The sequence below is a fragment of the Amyelois transitella genome, chromosome 27, assembly GCF_032362555.1.
Source record: "Amyelois transitella isolate CPQ chromosome 27, ilAmyTran1.1, whole genome shotgun sequence".
NCBI lineage: Eukaryota > Metazoa > Arthropoda > Insecta > Lepidoptera > Pyralidae > Amyelois > Amyelois transitella.
In genome coordinates this window covers 1,472,661-1,493,232 of record NC_083530.1, presented here as the reverse complement: position 1 = coordinate 1,493,232, position 20,572 = coordinate 1,472,661, and the positions used below count along the sequence as shown (strand labels likewise).

Genomic DNA, 20,572 nt, shown 5'->3' with positions numbered 1-20,572 from the left:
AGTCTTGAAAAGACTGATATAAGGCCATGTTCGGCTTGATGATAGAATTGAGATTCAATGACGACATCCATACATACGAAGTCACGTCTGTATCCCTTGAGGGGTAGACAGAGCCTGGCAGTCTTGAAAAGACTGATATTAAGCCTCGTTCGGCTTGATTATAGAATTGAGATTCAATGACGACATCCATACATACGAAGTCACGTCTGTATCCCTTGCGGGGTAGATAGAGCCGACAGTCTTGAAAAGACTGATACGTTCGATACAGACTCGTTCGGCTTGATGATAGAATTGAGATTCAAATAGTGACAGCGGTTGCTAATCCGTCGCCTAAAAGAAGAATCTCAAGTTTATGAGCCTACCGCTTGTATGGTCGTCTTTTACGACATCCATGGGAAAGAGGAGAGGAGTGGTCCTATTGTTTTTTTTCAATTGGTGCCATGAACCACACGGCACGGAACACATTTTCGAAATTCGAGGAAAAATCTAAGAGTAATAAATAATGTATAAAAAGTATATACGTTTTTCTGAATATTGTCGTCACGAGAGCAAAACCCCGCGTGCAAATGCTAGTTCTATATTATAAAACAAAATGATTGAAAACTACTAAGTTACCTATACAACAATATTGTTACGTCAATTAGTGTAATACTGTTAGGATAAGTATAAAGTGTGTGAATAAATAAACAAACAAACAAATAAATTATGAAACAAGCGGGTTCGACTTCTTTTTTCTACTTCTGAGACAAAAATTCAAAAGTTACATAAGCCACTTAATTTTTTCCCACGCAAGCGAAACACCGCGCGGGAGCTAGTCGTCAACATAATAAACATATATATATTTGTACATTGACGTCCGATGAAAATGCTGCAGTGTAGTTTGTTCCGCCGCTTCTTCTACACACGCGCTTTGGAAGCAAGTAGTTACAATTAGATTTAAGTGATGTGACGTCAATAAGTGATACCTTGTATCCAATTTTGAAAATAAATCTATTCTATTCTAAACAAAAATGATCTATAATAACAACTATGTTACCTGTACCCCATGTCTTCATCGTAGTGGGTATTGTTATGCCCGTTATACGGCACGGGCGGGTTCGGGGGCTGGGGGGGCTGAGGGGGGGTGTTGTTGCTTGCCTTGTTCGCTAGTATCTGAAAGAGATAGAAAAATGTTAATTTGAAAAATATCACTCGCTACTCTTTTTGTAAAATACTACTAAGTAATAGGTTTACAAACTTGGGATTCTCCTTTTAGGCGATGGGCTAGCCACCTGTCACTAAATTCCATCAGCCAAGCCTAGGAGCTGAACGTAGACTATCAATCTGTCAAGACTGTTGGCTCTGTCTTACCCGCAAGGGATATAGACGTGATTATATTAATGAATAAATTAAAAGGACACAACAATATGAAACAAAGACCGAATAAAAATCATAGTCTTTTTATTCTTCTTTCAAACTATGAAAACGCTATCAAAATTGCTCGCTATAAAGCAGTCACTTAGTGACTAAATCTCTGGCAAATAGATGGCGCCACAAAAAGTTATTTATAAAATACGCGATACAGAATTTACAGAAGATCGCTCGCTTAATTTCTTTAGGTAAGTTCCACCTTCATGGCATTTTAGTGTCCTATGGCCCTAGGCTCCTTCCATGAGCTGGAGCACTCCTGCTAGTTTCTCCTTCTTGGACCAGTCAACTCACATCTAAGGTATGCATCATGGCTCTCGCCAAGCTGTCAGCGTCCTCGCGACAGGAGAAGTTGAGGCCTTAGACGTGATAGGCTCATAAACTTGGGATTCTCCTTTTAGGCGATGGGCTAGCGACCTGGCATTGCCAAGGGGCTGAACGTGGCCTATCAATCTTTCAAGACTGCTGGCTCTGTCTTACATACATACATACATAAAATCACGCCCCTTCCCGGAGGGGTAGGCAGAGACTACCTCTTTCCACTTGCCACGATCTCTGCATACTTCATTCGCTACATCCACATTCATAACTCTCTTCATGCAAGCTCGGCGGTTTCGGGTACTTTTGACCTGACCCTTTACCAGGACGTCCTTAATTTGATCAAGATACGTTCGTCTAGGTTCTGTCTTCCCCACAAGAAAGATAGCACTCCTGCTAGTTTCTCCTTCTTGGACCAGTCAACTCACATCTAATGTATGCATCATGGCCCTAGCGAAGCTGTCAGCGTCCTCGCGACAGGAGAAGTTGAGGCCGTAGACGTGATAGGCTCATAAACTTGGGATTCTCCTTTCAGGCGATGGGCTAGCAACCTGTCACTATTTAAATATCAATTCTATCAGCTAAGCTTGGGAGCTGAACGTGGCCTATCAATCTTTCAAGACTGCTGGCTCTGTCTTCCCCGCAAGAGAGATAGCACTCCTGCTAGTTTCTCTTTCTTGGACCTGTCCATATATACATACATACATAAAATCACGCCTCTTTCCCGGAGGGGTAGGCAGAGACTACCTCTTTCCACTTGCCACGATCTCTGCATATTTCCTTCGCTTCATTCGGCGAACCTGTCTATCGGGACCATTCATTACAGTACAGGCAATCAAGCACTACCATACAAAACAGTCAACTCACATCTAATGTATGCATCATGGCCCTAGCGAAGCTATCGGCGTCCTCGCGACAGGAGAAGTTGAGGCCGTAGACGTGACGAGCGTCCCGCCACTGATGAAAAGTGGCGGTCGCCTGGTTGTACTTCAGACCGCGGACTATGCCGCAGTTTATCACCACCTGGAATTGAAGAACATGTGTGTGAGTGAAGAACATACACATACATACGTATAGTCACGACAAAGCGAACAGTCCTGAAGAGACTGACAGGCCACGTTCAGCTGTTTGGCTTCATGATAGAATTGAGATTCAAACAGTGACAGGTTGCTAGCCCATCGCCTAAAATAAGAATACATACATACATATAGTCACGTCTATATCCCTTGCGGGGTAGACAGAACCAACAGTCCTGAAGAGATTGACAGACCACGTTCAGCTGTTTGGCTTCATGATAGAATTGAGATTCAAACAGTGACAGGTTGCTAGCCCATCGCCTAAAATCCGAAGTTTAAAAGCCTATCCCTTAGTCGCCTCTTACGACATCCACGGGAAATGAGATGGGGTGTTCCTATTCTTTTTTATATTGGTGCTGGGAACCACACGGCACAGTAAAGAACGCGTAATGTGTCCGACTCGGAGAAGTGAAAAGGTTGATAAGTCTGGTTATCATTACATAGTATTCAAGCTCTTGAATGTTAAACTTAATGTTGTCATAACTGTTAAAAGAGTCACTAAAGTTTGGAAACTAGGGTGTAGATCTAGGATATATTATATTTCGCTCGTTTATTGTTAATTATACCAAGGAAGTTCTTAGATTTATAGGTTTTTTAGATAGAAAATAAACGGAGAATAGGTTCGTCGTCTCCATGTTTATTTCAGAATCTTATTGAATCAGGCAACTAGAAAGGCATTCATGGGCTTTAGGCGTGCAAGCAACTTTACAAAACTAATCCCATGGTCTAATTGAGCTTCCTCCCCGACCTAAAAGTGTTGTGCTGCATACAGTGGTATATATATATATATATATATATATATATATATATATATATATATATATATATATATATATATATATATATATATAGTACCTGGTTGACCGAGCTTCGCTCGGGTTTTTTGTTTTTGGTAGAACGTGTTTTTTGAAAATTATATTTAGTATGAATTGCATACTGATAAAATATTAATAATGTTCTTCGATCTTGACAAAATAGCAGTAATTATGAACGGATTAATTTCTAGCATCAGAAAGCTCCATCTAATATCTTGGGAACCGAGCTTTTCTCGAACCTAGGACCTTGATAAATCGATTCCTTGAGCCGAAAAGCCCCTAATCTGTAACTTTCATGAAAACCGTTTCCGAGATCCTGATTATATATATACAAGAATTGCTCGTTTAAATATATTAGATATATGGACCTTAGTGCAGAAGTTTCATAAGATCCACCCCTTGAAGCTATCACCTATAAGCAACTTGGAACAGACATTAACCTGTTCAACGATATCTTGACAAAACTTACCTCATGGTCATTGAGCTTCCTCCCCACCACCCTGAAGGTGTTGTGCTGCGTGTGGTGGTATATGTGGACCTTGGACAGCCCAGAGCTGGAACCCGACGGGACCCATCTCTTGAGGCCATCGTCGTAGACCATCACGGAGGCCCGGGCGCTGCTTATGGATTGCTCGCTGAAAATAGAGAGAAGATTATGTTAGTATCAGGTTAAGAATTTACACTTAATTATGACCTCAATGGTAACCATATCCATTTAAATTTACTGACACAGTCTTTTTATTTTTGGAGGCAATATTTAAAGTGATAAATGTTATTCTTAAGGCTTATGTCGTAAAAGGCGAATAAGGGATAGATTTATAACTTCGAATTCTTCTTATAGGCGATGAGCTAGTAACCGGTCACGATTTTAAACTCAATTGTATCATTACGCCTAACAGCTGAACGTCGCCTGTGAGTCTTTCAAGACTGGCAACTCTGCCTACCTTGCAAAGGATATAGACGCGATACAATGAATGAACGAACGTATCTCTTATCTTTTAGAATGAAATAATAGTCTTGTGTTTGAAAATAAAACTGAACGTTTGATCGATGAAAAATGGGACACGCAGAAGTAGGCTCTTAAGTACTTACATATGGTTACGTCCATATCCCTTGCGGGGTAGACAGAGCCAACAGTCTTGAAAAGACTGATAGGCCACGTTCAGCTATTTAGCTTAACGATAGAATTGAGATTCAACTAGTGACAGGTTGCTAGCCCATCGCCTAAAAAAGAATCCCAAGTTTGAAAACCTATCCCTTAGTCGCCTTTTACGACATCCATGGGAAAGAGATGGAGTGGTCCTATTCTTTTTTGTATTGGTGCCGGGAACCACACGGCACACTTAAGTACTTAAGTTTTTTTTATACTCCTACTTAAGTTAAAAGGTTACCACACACGTTAACGAATCTTAAAGAGCGTACAAAAATCTTACACAACCCAACCTACAGATTATCAGAAGCGAAACGCCTTTACCAATATTTATTACAATAACGTAAACCTCATTGCGTAATTTAGCCCACAAAAAAATACTACCCACACCACATATTGTGGGTTGATTTTGTGTGCAATGTTGTGAACTGCATCTGATAAAATGGCGCTTAACCCACCAACAGACGGCCTCTGTGGCGCAGCGGCAGTACGCTTGTCTGTGACGCCGGAGGTCCCGGGTTCGTATCCCGGCCAGGGCATGATGAGAAAATAACTTTTCCGATTGGCCTGGGTCTTGGATGTTTATCTATATAAGTATTTATGATAAAATATAGTATCGTTGAGTTAGTATCTCGTTACACAAGTCTCGAACTTACATCGAGGCTAACTCGATCTGTGTAATTTGTCCCGTATAAAAAAAACACTCCTACTGAGCAAAGTTTACTTGGTTGGACTGCTTACGACTTACAATGGTTCGTTAAAAACGCGTCAGTTGTCAAAAACATACATACATATCATCACGTCTATATCCCTTGCGGGGTAAACAGCGCCAGCAGTCTTGAAATGTACTGATAGGCCACAAATAGGATAGAATTGAGATTCATAAAAAGTGACATGTTGCTAGCCCGTCGCCTAAAAGAATCCCAAGTTTATGAGCCTATCCCTTATTCCTATAACTTAGTCGCTTTTACGTCCATCCATGGGAAAGAGATGTAGTGGTCCTATTCCTTTTTTCTATTTGGTGCCGGGAACCACACGGCACGTCAAAAACATACGCTTAAATCTATACTGCATTATGTTACGTACTGAAATTGGGCGCCTGGTGCTAAGTTCCATAAGTCGGTAACCTGTATAGCCCAAAAAGCGCCAGATTAAGCGCCACACAAGGCTAAGCTGCCAACACATTTTATGTGTCGTAAACTGATTACAGTGTAAAGGAAATGTTGCAAACGCTCTATCGCAGTAACCCACGCATTTTTTCGCGACCCACGCGTAATGTCTTCGTAATGGTCGCAGGCGCATGTCACACGTTTACTCTTGACGGTGTAGCGGTTATTACACAGCCTGGTTCCAGAAAGTTGAAAATGTAACGGGATTAAAGCCAGGAGAAAGGTGGAGACTAGACAGAGCCAAAGATCCGAAGAGTCGAATGCTACGTTTAGTTTTGAGATTCAAAGAGAGCGATAGCTTGCCAGCCCATCACCTAAAAGAATCCTAAGTCTAAACCATTCCAATAACTTTTACAATCTACGCGGTAAGAGATGCAGCTGCCAGACTATACACCGTACCAACCAAACATCCGACTCGAAGGACCATGTACAATCGGCGGAATTGTCAAAAAACACAAAGATGTTTCAACTCAAATGAATAAAACTTCAATTTGAGACGACCGTGTAATGTATGGGTTTAAAAATATAGACCAACCAGACATCACTAATCAAAACCACTATATGCATGACAAGAGACAAACCATAGCGCGCAATAATAAAGCACACCGCCATCTATTAGAACAAAAACAAAACTAAAAGTTTCATAAGATTGAACGCAGCCACTTACTTTTCTCAACCCACATTGTATCAAGGTTAACTTATGCGATCGGTCACTGTGCCACCTTATCTTCAAAGCAATGTTATCTCTAGCTGCGTGATGTTTGATTGATTTATCACAGCGTTAGATAACAACAAGAACAGTGACGATGATACTATATACTATGTGTGTGCTACAGTTAGATACTCTGCTTCTACATACATATGGTCACGTCTATTTCCCTTGCGGGGTAGACAGAGCCAACAGTCTTGAAAAGACTGAATGGCCACGTTCAGCTATTTGGCTTAATGATACTCTGCTTCTAATTATAGTTAAAGAACGATCATATCGTTCTTCACTACATAGTATAAAACAAAGTCGCTATTTTAGTCTGTCTGTATGCTTTAATCTTTTAAATTACGCAATGGATATTGATGCGGTTTTTTGTAACAGGTAGTGTGATTCAAGAGGAAGGTTTTTATGTATTTTGGTAAATAAACATTGTTTGTTTGTTTGTTTGTAATATCTTTATTGCATAGAAATTTACACAGTAACAAGAAAAAAGTACAAAGTTATAAAATAAACAAATCACTAGCAATGGCGGACTTATCCCATAAAGGGATCTCTTCCAGTCAACCGGCAAAACAATAAAGGAACTAGATAATTCAGTAAATAGCGGCAAGTCACTGTGTTTTTAGCAACAATATAATAATATACTAACAGAAATACATATAATAGACATATACCTATCCAATAAATATATATGTATAAACTTATTAATAAATAAACATACATAAACTAAGATAAATTGCCTGACGTTCGATCTAGGTGCTTAACTGGACAGGAACTTAAATACATTATTTTTAAATATGTTGAGGGTCTGTGCTTTTTTAGTGTCCAAGGGGAGAGAATTCCAAAGCTTTGCAGCCTTTACGGAGAAAGATTTAGAGTAGGAATGGGAAGAGTGTAAAGGAACACATAGAAGAAGTTTATTGTAGGATCTTAGACGATTGTCCGGTTCGCGAAAAGAGAATTTTTCGTGAAGATACGAGGGGAAAGATCGATTGAAAAGAACATTAAAGAGCAGAGAAAGAATATGGAGATTTCGGCGAGCTCTGATAGGCAACCAGTTCAGTTGATCACGAAATTTCGAAATATGATCGTATTTCCGGAGACCGAAAATATATCTTATACAAACATTTTGTAAACGGTCGAGTTTATTGAGAAGTTCTTCAGACGGATCCAAATAGACTATGTCAGCGTAATCAAGATGAGGTAGCAAGAGTGAGCTAGCCAACATAATTTTAGTTTTAAGAGGCAAGAAGTTTTGAAGTCGTTTCAAGGCGTGTAGTGAGTAGAAAATCTTTCGACTTACGTCATTGATTTGAGGGGCCCACGATAAAGTCTGATCAAATATGATACCCAAATTTTTTACTTTATTAGTAAAAGGGATAATTTCACCATTGAGTGAAATGTTGGGTACCAAGGATAAATTTAATCTACTAATAAAATGAGGGCTACCGATAATAATTGCCTGAGATTTGTTCGCGTTTATCGTAAGTCCAAAATTCCGAGCCCAATTCGCAATTGAAATAAGGTCTGCGTTGATAACGCCGACAGCATTGTGGAATTCATCAAGTGGGGCAGCTGCATAAATTTGGAGATCATCAGCGTAAAGATGAAAAGAGGAGGATAAAAGGGCCGTTATTCCATCTATAAAAATAGAAAAAAGTATGGGAGAAAGAACTCCTCCTTGTGGTACACCAGCAGCGAGCCCACACCAGTCAGAACTAATCTGGTTGGCGTAAACTTTCTGATGGCGACCCTGAAGATAGGAGCGGAACCACAGAAGACAAGATGAAGAAACTTTTAAAGAACCCAGAACAGCCAGCAGGATATCAAAATCAACTGAGTTGAAAGCATTAGAAAAGTCTAGGAGAACTAGGGCTGTGAGGCTCTTATTATCAATGTTTAAACGCAAGTCCTCCGTAATTTTTAGGAGAGCTGTGGTTGTACTATGGCCTACTCTAAAACCAGATTGGTAAGGACTCAGCAATCTATGCCTTATCAAGTGACTAGAGAATTGCCGCTGAACATGGTGTTCTAGGATTTTAGATAACAGTGGTAGGATAGAGATAGGACGGAAATGGGACAATAGGGTTGGGTTAGATATTTTGGGAAGAGGAATAATGTGTGCTAATTTCCATGCAGACGGATATACTCCAGAACTCAAAGAAAAATTTATAATTGAAGCAAGATGGGGTGCGATTATCGATACAATTGGCTTGACCATGTTCAAAGTTATTCGGTCATAACCCATCGCGTTGGACCTAAGTTTGCCAACAAATTTGATCACCTCATCGGCAGTAATAGGGTCAAAGTCAAAAAAAGGGCAGTCAGGAGTAGGACTTGCAGCAAGTTGAGTAAGAGTTGCCTGCTTAATATTAGGTGTGAGATTTAAGGGAGGTGAGCAAAAATGATTATTGAGTTGATTTATGTCAACATTTATAATTGAAGGAGACGCTTGCTCGCCTACCCCAATGCTACGCAAGAACTTCCACAAATTGTTAGGTGGACATGAGTCGATGCTATCGTAGATATACTTTCGTCTTGCTTCTCTACACTGCTTGTTACAAAGATTCCGCAACACGATGTAATTTTCGCGATTAGTCTCACAGGGGTTTCTACGTAACTTCAATTTGGCCTTGTCCCTCCTAGCCATTAGCGCTTTGATGGCCAGAGTTAACCAGGGAGCCGGGAAGTGCTTAACCCGCACCTGTTGCAATGGGGCGTGCTTGTCATATAGGGAAAGGATAGTGGAGTTGAGAGCAGCTACCTTGGCATCTACATCAGGCGCAGAAAGAAGTAAGTCCCAATCAACCTTCATCAAGTCATCCTCAAAAACATTCCAATTTAAGTCCCTGAAATTACGACGCAAAATAAGTTTGTGTCTGAATTTGGGTGAGCGCAGTTTAAAAGACGCGAAAATAAGATCATGCGCTGAAAAGCAGGGAGCGTTATATTGGCCATGTAAAGGACATAAATTTGGTGAGGATGTTATAATGAGGTCAAGTAAAGATGGTGGACCGTTGTGCGGGAAGTGGGTGGGATTGAGGGGCAACACATGTAGGTCAAAAGAATGAAGAAGAGAACAAAGAGTTTTAGATCTCGAATCATTTTTAATAAGGCAAGTGTTAAAATCTCCCATTAAAATAATATTTTCAAATTGAGGACGAAACCTTGACAGAAGACAGTCTAATGAGTTAAAATAATTAATATGAAGAGATGGGCTATAGTAGACGCCAAGTAGAATTTGAGTGTGATGGAGATTAATGTTTAAAAATAAGTGCTCAGGAGCATTTGCCTCTGGGATGGATTGAGAAAGGACTTGTGCAGGAATGTCTTCACGTAAATAGATAGCCACGCCACCACCGCCAACTATCCTAGTCTTGCCATTCTGCGCGACGGTATATGAGCGGTCATTTCTGAAAAGTCGATAGCCAGGCAGAAGATAGAGCGTGGATGGCAATGAGGGTTTGAGGAGGCTTTCGGAGATTAAAATAGCATGAATTTGCGTAGATGCAAATGTAGTTAAAAGCTCATTAAAATGTGCTGGAATACTTTGAGCATTGATGTGAGCCACATTGAAATTTTTGTGAAACGAAGAAAACTCAATTTTCAAATTATCATTTAGACAGACCTCGTCAGGATCGTCACACGTACTGTGAAATTGTGACACATCGGAAGAGGAAAGAGAGAAATATTCATCATTACAGTTAAATCTTAGCACATCAGACATCAAGCAAATAAATAAATAGTAAATACAATTAAAATACGAATAAAATTAAAACTAGTATTTAAGCTAATTCCTCAATTACTGGCCGGCAGCTACCATACTAAATTAATTGGAGACAAAAAAAAATCAGATAACAATAAAAAAAAAAAAAAAAAAAAATAAATAAATTTGAAACCACAATAATGTTTTGTTGAAACGGAACGCATCACAAGTTTCACAATGTTGTAATATTTAGGTACTGTCATTTGTGACAGAGACAAACGTCAAAACACCACAAGATTAATGTCACAACACAGATTTGATCGTTTATAGTCGGCACTTTCAATTTTGAATAAAATAAATATAAAAATACCGTGCGACCAGTAACGAACTCTAATGTTACGTAACGAAATTATTTATGGCAAATAAATACCCACACACAAAGAAGAAAACAAAGTATCCAGTGAAAGAAAAAGAAAAGCAAGGAAGTATTGTGTAGCTATTTACTGGTTTTACTAGCAGCCCTGGTACTTCGCGATTGCTTGTTGTTAGGCCCACTTGTAGACCCGCTGATGCTCTCCTTAACAGAACTCATGTTCGCCTTAGGAGCCTGAAGGTGACATGAAGAAGCGCTGGCAGGCTCAGTTGCGACAGGAAGCTCTGCTAGTACAGCCTGCAACTCTTCCATCCTAGTGATTTTGCGTTTGGAGCCATTCGCACATACCACTACAATCCGGCCATCGCTTGTCCAGCAGCCCTTGATGCCCAAGACTTTTCTTGCCTCAATGAATACAGCATGACGTGCAGTTGTAAGGAATTCAGACACAGTGAGACCACTTCCTTTGAGCGATTTTTTGGCAGCCCATACTTTATTCCGGCTGCTACAGTCAGTGAAGCGTAGCAATATGGGCCTGGGTTTGTCGGGATGAATATTCTTGCCCAAGCGCACAACTGATAGTGACTGGTTAGTCAAGTCCGGTAGCTGCAATTTGGTGTGACAAACATTGAGTGCCCTATCCAGTAGATTTTCCTTCTTGTCTTCAGGCACACCATGAAGCAATAAAAGGTTAGCTCTGGACCTCATCTCAAAGCAGTCTAATGTCTGTATAACCAGCTCCATTTGTGACCGGAGACCAGATACAGCTTTCCAAATAAATATTTTAAAATTCTGGAACTCACTAGATAGATGTTTCATATCATGTGGGCTACTGCCTCCAGCATTCTTTTCCTCAAACAAGGACATCCTCGTTGCAAACATTTTGGACATATCATCCATTTGTGATTTCAATTGTGCAAGTTGATCCATTGTTATGTAGTAATAGGAGATTAGTGCGAAAATTGTGAGAGGAATAAATTAGGTGCTAGCTGGCCAATAAATTAGAGGTAAATTTACTTCATTAATAACTACAATATAATTAAAAATTAAATTTAAATTAGAGCAAAATCAAACACGTCTTATTATTTTGACTTCTACCGCCGAAATTCCAAACATATTGATTTTATCCGAATTTTGCACCCGTACGAAGCCGGGGCGGGTCGCTAGTATGTAATAACATACTAATACACTACCTACACATGAAAACAGTTACAGAGGAAGATCAAGAATAAAATACGAGTATTTTGATCAAATAAAGCAAATATTAAACGTTACAACACACCAAGAAATTAAAAAAAAATCATGCATTCATTCATTATGATCACGTCTATATCTCTTGAGGGGTAGACAGCCAGTCTTGAAAGACTGATGGGCCACGTTCAGCTGATAAGCTTAATGATAGAATTGAGATTCAAATAGTGACAGGTTGCTAGCCTATCGCCTTAAAGATTGGGATTCTTCCCAAGTATACAAGCTTTTACGACTGGCTGGCTGGGAATCTGGCTATTTATTTATAAAATAATTTATTATAAATATTCTATCGTTGAATTGGAATTCTATAACAGAAATATCGAACTAACTTTGGTACTAGCTCAATTTGTGTTATTTGTCTTGTAAAAAATTATAGTTTTACAAAAAAATCTGAAGTCGCAAACTCAAGTACTCATTTCATCCCAACATCTGCATTCTATCACCACGCAGAAAGAGATGGCATTACAAAAATTGAACATAAGAAAAGAGACGACTATGTTATGCATAGATAAACAAACCCTGGTTGTGCTAAACTGCGCGAATGCGGGCCATCTGTGCTGTGAGTGCTGTGACGGACATGGGGTTTCTTATAATTTGCGCATACGCATTGAATGGGGGTAAATTATGTCACAATGTTTGGAACGCAGCAAATTTAAATTTGAAAAGTGAAATGCCACAATTAGAGACCGCCCAAAAACTTTACATTTTTATTTACATACACACAAGTTTAATCACGCCTTTACCCTTTACGGGGTAGATAGAATCAACAGTTTTAGTCTTTGATCACCTTAAGCTTTAGATGTCCATATTTTTCATTAGTATTTAAAGTTCTTCATTGAGATTTAGACCAACGTAGTTTTTGAGCCTTTCTAAAATGTGATATAATTGAAGGAAACGATACATACATACATACATATAATCACGTCTATATCCCTTACGGGGTAGACAGAGCCAACAGTCCTGAGCGGACTGATAGGCCACGTTCAGCTATTTGGCTTTAAGATAGAATTGAGATTCGAATAGTGACAAGTTGCTAGCCTATCGCCTAAAAAAAGAATCTCAAGTTTGTAAGCCTATCCCTTAGTCGCCTTTTACGACATCCATGGGAAAGAGATGGAGTGGTCCTATTCTTTTTTGAATTGGTGCCGGGAACCACACCACAAGGAAACGATACACTTGAATTATTCAGAATAAGAAGTTCACTACCTAAAGAAGTTCCACTTTAGAAGTAATCTAGTGTTATTCTAAATACTAAAATTGGTTACCAAAGATTTACAATGCACATTCGGCAATAATGCTTGTCTTAGAGCCAGCAACTATAACGTATTTAGAACAACGGAACACCTTTTTGTCTCAACCGGCATGGTAAAGAATTTAATAAAATGTGTGCCTTCCGTGAAGTTAACTTTGCCCGATATAAAAAAGAAAGTTGTTGCCCACTTATCTCAACTTATCCTAGTCCTTCAAACCACCATCGGCATCATCAAAAGTTTTAACAAAAAGTGAATTGTCAAAAAAGCGCGCACGGCCGATCTTTTTGTTTTGTTACCTACCATGCGCCCGCGCGGCGTCTAAGCTGAGAAGCCAATGTTGCCAACTTGGTCTTAAAAGGGCTAGATTGTTAACACAAGCGCTATCTTTTGTTATATATATCTTTTGTTTAATTTTGAGAAGCAGAAAGCTTTGTACGCCAAGATTTGCACAAAATAAAGTTTCCAATATAGTGCCGTGTGGTTCCCAGCACCAATACAAAAAAAATATAGGACCACTCCATCTCTTTCCCATGGATGTCGTAAAAGGCGACTATAGGATAGACTTATATACTTGGGATTTTCTAAGGCGATGGGCTAGCAACCTGTCACTATTTAAATCTCAATTATTTCATTAAGCCGTTCACATCCACGTTCATTAGATGAACGTGGCCTATCAGTCTTTTCAAGAATGTTGGGGAAATCCCGCGGGGATATGACGTGATTATATATATGTACGTATGTATTGTCCATTTGGTTTTAATCATCGAATCCTTCAAAAGATCTCTGAAATTTTAAGAATATGATATGTTCCAAATTACTGAAAATGGTGCTAAGGTCAGACCTAACTTTGAACCGAATTTTATCCAAAATGGCGCTAGATTTAGCGCCGAAACCTGAGCTAAGTTGGCAACACTGCTGAGAGCTAATCCATCAATAGAGTTGCCCTTTCGCAACACAAAAGAACAGGCCAATGAATGGCCTAGTAGTTGGTTTATGACAAGTCATAAAGCCTTTTGTCCCAAGTGGCCATCTTGACTTTCTAATGTCCAAAGATGTACGTTTCGTTACACATTTTGTTGTTGTTATTAATTTATCAGTAGTGTTTATGTAAAACATATATATATTACTGCGTAGGCGCCCGAACTGTGGCACATATATGTGTTTGTTTGTAATATCTTTATTGCATAGAAATTTTCACAGTAACAAGAAATAGTACATAGTTATAAAAGAAACAAAACACTTGCAATGGCGGACTTATCCCATGAAGGGATCTCTTCCAGTCAATCGGCAAACAAAAAAGGAACTAGACTAACTGTGTTTTGTATTAAAACTTACAAAACTACATCAGTACATTTAATAATAAAAAAAAACTGTAAAAAAGTATCTGCTTCGAACTTAAATAACTTTGCTCTTACTAATATTACAAATGTGAAAGTTTACGAGTATGTTTGTTACTTTTAATTGCAAAAATCACTAAACGGATTTTAATGAAACTTTATGCATCAGTCATAATAAAACATAGGCAATTATTAACATGCGGGCGGAAGCTAGTTTCAGATATAAAGTGTGGATTAGACAATTGGATATAATTTCCATTCAGATGTATAGTGTGGATTAGAGAATTCTACATATTTTTTTTATTATCCAGTGGTTAAACCGCTAAAGGGTTACAAAACTAGGCACAACCAACTTTCGCGTTTATAACCATACATACATACATAAAATCACGCCTCTTTCCCGGAGGGGTAGGCAGAGACTACCTCTTTCCACTTGCCGCGATCTGTGCATACTTCCTTCGCTTCATCCACATTCATAACTCTCTTCATGCAAGCTCGGCGGTTTCGGGTACTTTTGCGTTTATAATCTTATATATAAAATTCTCGTGTCACAATGTTCGTTCATACGTTGTTACATTTTTGATCTTATAATGTATGTTAGGAAAAATACCTCTTTTTTTCAAAAAGTTAGTGCCACAACTGATAGAAATTTACGTAATAAACATAAATTAGTCATGCCGTTTCATAGGCTTAGCAAAGTCAGTAAATCATTTATGGGGAACTGTATACGATTTTATAATAGGTTGCCGGAGTCTGTTCTTGATATGCCCTACCGAAAATTCAAAGAGTATGTAAAGAAAGTACTTTGTGAGAAGGCTTATTATAGGACTGATGATTACCTTAATGATAAAAACATCTGGCTCGAGCTTGGCACAGGAACCTCGTAATTAATTGTAGTTTAATTTGAACTTAAATCAAAATTTCAGTACACTCTGTACATAAATCTTTTTAAAATTGGCAATCCATAAAATATATATATATATTTCTTTTTTCAATATTAAATCTCATAAATATATAAATCTCCCGTGAACAATGTATTCTCCCGTCCACATTCTATTCTAAGTATAATTTAATATTGTGAAGTTGACGTTGTTGAAGAAAATGCTGCAGTGCAGTTTGTTACCGCTTCTTCTGCACTGACGCCTTGGAAGCGGCAGTAAACTTAGTTTTTAAGTAATATATTTGACGTCAACCAAGTTGTTAAACCATACGACAATTATTAAGCGATATAATAATATCCTATAATAATGAATAAAAAATTTTGAATTTTGATTTTTTTTTTTAATTTTGTTCTCACTCCTCCGAAACGGCTTGACCGATTCTCATAAAATTTTGTGAGCATATTGAGTAACATCTATTTTTCATACCCATAAAATGCAAAACAACGATTACCGGGACAGCTAGTGTTAGTATAGATTTTCGTATGGTCAAGTTATAGGTGTCAAAAGTTGAAGAAACTTAAACAATGCTCGCAATCACGCTTGACCGATTTGCTGACTTATCAGGGAACTATTCGATCCTATCCGTTGGAAATGTGGCAACATTTAATTACAAACTAAAAGCACTTATTGCCAATTAATGTCGGAGTAATTAGTTGAGTTTTCAGCGCTGATGATACCTATATGTAAAGTTAGTATAGTAATGTTTGAATTTTCAACAATATTCTCTCGTGCGGAAGTCAGACGGGAGTCGCTTATAGTGTCTTCTTAAACCTGACTTAGCTAACCCATTATCCTGATGACAGAAGTATGTCTTTTGTGGGAGAGACGAAGCAGCCGGGCGGATAACATGGGTCTAAAGCAGTAATTTCCAGCACATCAGAAAAGACCAATCAGTCTATACCATGATCGAAGACTTAAATGAGATCATAGATCATAGATACTAAAGGAAATAAGCACCTTCATCAAGTACCAACAACCATGTCATTAAGGCGGCTTGATTGGTACAGTTTTATACTACATACATACATACATACATTAAATCACGCCTCTATCCCGGAGGGGTAGGCAAAGACTACCTCTTTCCACTTGCCACGATCTCTGCATACTTCCTTATATACTACCTTTAAAACATATGGTCTATGTTCAAACTTGAGTCAAGTCATGATAAAAAACGAATTTGTATTAGTTTCTTCAGCAGTTAGACAACAATATGTTGTTGCCCCATTTAAACATTGAGGAATGTAAAAAAACATGACGATAACCGCTTATTTTTATCAATTCTGACACACATATTCCTGTAACTTTGACAATCACATCATCTATATAAATGTTACATCGATTCCGCGCTTCCGAATTGTGATAAATGTTTTCCGAATAAGATACGTGTTTGATAAACATATGCCATTGTGTTCTCCTTACGTATCAATAACTAGAATCGTGTTATCATCTGATGCCTCTAACGTAAGTACTCCTACTAGCATAAACAATAATGGTACTCGTATAGAACCAGCAAAACATATGAGGAAATTTGAAAAGTCAGTTTTTTCAATTTAGAATTAAACCAATCAAAAAATTTAAAACAAAGGTTATAGGTTTTTTCTCAAATAATCCAAATTCTTCATCAGCTAATTCATTAATCCAATGGCAATTTAATTAAGAATATAATTCCCTTAATTTATGACAAAAAGTACACTGTAAATTAATTTCTGTAATTTAATTAAGTAACGAAGCAGTGTTGCTAATAACTGGATGCATAAAAATATCAACTAGTCAATTACCTTTACCTTTTCATAAATTTACAAAGACAATTTGTAAAAGATCAATCTCAAAATTTACTAGTGGCAAATTCATGAGAAGAAAATTATAGTAACAATAAATTTTAAACTTACTGCGCCCAATACTCCTCCCAGTTCTTCTCCTTACTCGATCCATATCCTCTGGGTAATGTAGCGGTCCTGCCTCTCCCATTGAGGGACGCCGAAGACCCCCTCTTGTCAGGCATACTCAAAACAGAATGCCTTTGTCCAGGCTCCGATCTAAAAGACTTTAGAGACGACAGCGATCCCATATCATCACCATTTCTAAGATTAACTCTATTGTACTCTGAATTTGGTGCACAGTAATTGTATTCATCGTAAGTTTCTCTGGCATCACCATTGAGTGACCTGCTACCGCTTTCGCTACTCATTCTCACTAACGGAGGTCTGGGTAAAGGCCTCCGGAGTTCTGCATCGTTACGACTGAACGAAGAAGTTCTTTTCACCATTTTAGGCGACTCTTGAACGTTAGCGTACGAAGGCATCTTAGCTTCTTGTTCTTGATCTATCTCGTGCTCAAGTTGAGTTTGGACGTGAGCTAGCATCTCTTCTAGATCACCTAAGTCTGGATCTAAGACGAATTTTTGACGACGCATCGTTTCGGAATGTGTTATATCACAGACGCTTCACTATATCACTGTTTTTATTCATTCAATCACTATAAAGATCACAATTTCGATTACGAAACTTCACAGCGAAATTTTTTGTTCGAACGAGTTGCGCGTGCGCACGCCGTGACGGTCTTGGACAAACTGAAGCGGTTTTTTTTTATCGCTACTTGATGCAGTTGCTCAACAGTCGACCTTCGGGGAAAGGAGTTAAATGGAATGACTTTGTAAGTAAACGAAATGCATACAATGCACGTAATAGTGTTGTAACGTATTTTGTAGTAATTTATCGTTTTTGTAGTAAGTATTTTGTAAGATGCTGTTAAGTTTACCATGGATGACATCGTAAAAGGCGACTAAGAGATGGGCTAATAAACTAGGGATTCTTCTTTTAAGCGATGGGCCAGCAACCTTTCGCATTGACTTAATACAAAAGGACCTAGGGTTATATAAATAAATTAACTGATTCAATTGTTTTACGGTTAGAAGACTGTTCTTTTTCGCTTGATTTTGACGGCATTTTCTTTCTCTCTCTCTCTCTCTCTCTCTCTCTCATTTATTCCAGATTTATTTCTTCAACAACTTGTACTGCTTTTCTAATAACCTTCGTTAGTCGAACCTCGTACCACAAAACCGACATGTATCAAAATAAATCTACGCCAATTAGGGTCATGTCTTTTGTATGATGTCATAGTGTAGAGGAATAGGATGCGTTTCTATTGTTCCAAGATATTTTGATTGAGCCATGCAATACTATTACTGATGTTATCGTATTGCGTAGTTTTACATACATAAAATCACGCCTTTTTCCCGGAGGGGTTGGCAGAGACTACATCTTTCCACTTGTCACGATCTCTGCATATGCGATCGCGTCATCCACATTCATAACTATCTTCATGCAATCTCGGCGGTTAAGGGTACTCTTGACCTGACCCTTTGCCAGTAAGTCTTTGATTTGATCAAGATACGTTCGTCTAGACCTTCCCAAAAAAAGATAAGATTTTAGATTCGTAGTCTATCTATCATAAAAAAAGGAAGAAAGATTTTTTAATATTTGGTACAAAATACAAATTAAATATAACAAAACATATATTCATATATCCCTTGCGGGGTAGACAGAGCTAAAAGTCATCGAAAGACTAAATGGCCGCATGAAGCTAAATATAATAAGTTTTATACAATTATTTTTTATTTATTGAAAACCAATGACTGTATCTAATGAATCATTAAATCCGCATCGCGAATGAGAAATCGATTAATAATTACATTTGTCATTTTATTCAACGCTAGTGATACTTATAGTTTCCGTAAATACTTATTTACTCATAAACATGGTGGTCTATTTATTTTTATGATTCATCAAGTTTCCACTCCTTCCGTTCCGTTGTCGTTGAGTTAGTATCTCGTAACACAAGTCTCGAACTTATCTCGAGGCTAACTCAATGTGTGTATTTTGCCCCGTTTATATTTATATTTATTAATTTATTCATATTTATACATTTCTATATACACTTCTATATCCCTTGCAGCATAGACAGAGCCAAAAGTCTTGAAAAGATCGAAAGGCCATATTCAGCTATATAGTATAGTTTTGTAAATATTGTCGTAAAAGTAAAAACCCATTGGTTAGGTGGCACCAAAGAATAGGACCACTCCTTCTCATTCCCATGGATGTCGTAAAGAGCAACTAAGGGATAGGCTAATAAACATAGGGTTTTTCTTGTAGACTTCTTGAATCTCGATTCCATTTTAAATCTACATAGCTGCAAACGTGGTCTTTCGGATTTTTAAGACTGTTGGCTCTGTCTACACCGCAAAGAATATAGACGTGATAATATGTATCTAACACATACCTGCCCCTTACCTACACGTACTCCCTAAACAACTTACATAAAAAGAGTAATGAATGTGGATGAATAGAAAGAAATTATGCAGGGATCGTGGCAAGTGGAAAGATGTGGTCTCTGCCCACCCCTCCGGCAAAGAGGCGCGGTTTTATGTATGTATGTATAACACAATCACATACGGGGACTGATTTTATGTATGTATACTATACCGCGACGTGCCGTGTGGTTCCCAGCAGTGCCATGCGAAAAAAGAATAGGACCACTCCATCTCTTTCCCACGGATGTCGTAAAAGGCGACTAAGGGATAGGCTTAACTTGAGATTTCTCTTTTAGGCGATGGGCTAGCAACCTGTCACTATTTGGACCTCAATAGTATCAATAAGCCAAACAGCTGAACGTGGCCTATCAGTATTTTCAAGACTGTTGGCTCTGTCTACCCCGCAAGGGATATAGACGTGACCATATTTATGTATGTATGTATACTAGGGTGTCCCAAAAAAATCAAAGTTGTTTTTTTATAACGCATACCCTCTAATTTTGTTCGAATGATGTCAAAACTACCGTATATAAAATTTCATCTACTTAGAACCACGGCAACCCGTGCCGACTTACATCGGGAAATGTGGGTACTTGTTTACTAGGCGCGCGGCAGCGAGCGTACCGACATTCATGTAATTACTTGTTTGTTTTAATGAGTGAACGCATTGTTTTCTTTCAATCAAGATGTCGGTGGAGTTACGCAGTTCAGAAAAGGATATTTTCTTAATAGGGAACGTAAAACATCAAATTACTGGT

The 20,572-nt window shown here is 38.3% G+C and overlaps 1 protein-coding gene across 7 annotated transcripts in view; it reads right to left on the bottom strand.

Annotated features, from left to right (window-relative positions):
• Positions 1-20,572, bottom strand: part of LOC106142152 (protein enabled) — a 64,356-nt gene that overhangs the window by 14,666 nt on the left and 29,118 nt on the right. For 2 of the 7 annotated variants that reach the window (XR_009657434.1, XM_060952019.1), the window contains exons 2-5: positions 17,395-18,074; positions 4,086-4,251; positions 2,593-2,748; positions 1,037-1,152 (exon numbers count right to left, since the gene is read on the bottom strand). Coding sequence is in view for 6 of the 7 variants with exons in the window: in XM_060952019.1 (XP_060808002.1) it covers positions 1,037-1,152; positions 2,593-2,748; positions 4,086-4,251; positions 17,395-17,918 (962 nt within the window). In the remaining variant the exon portion in view is untranslated. Of the gene's footprint in view, positions 1-1,036; positions 1,153-2,592; positions 2,749-4,085; positions 4,252-17,394; positions 18,126-20,572 lie in introns of all 7 variants that reach the window. The other 5 variants (XM_060952020.1, XM_060952023.1, XM_060952021.1 and 2 more) reach the window with 5 other exon arrangements.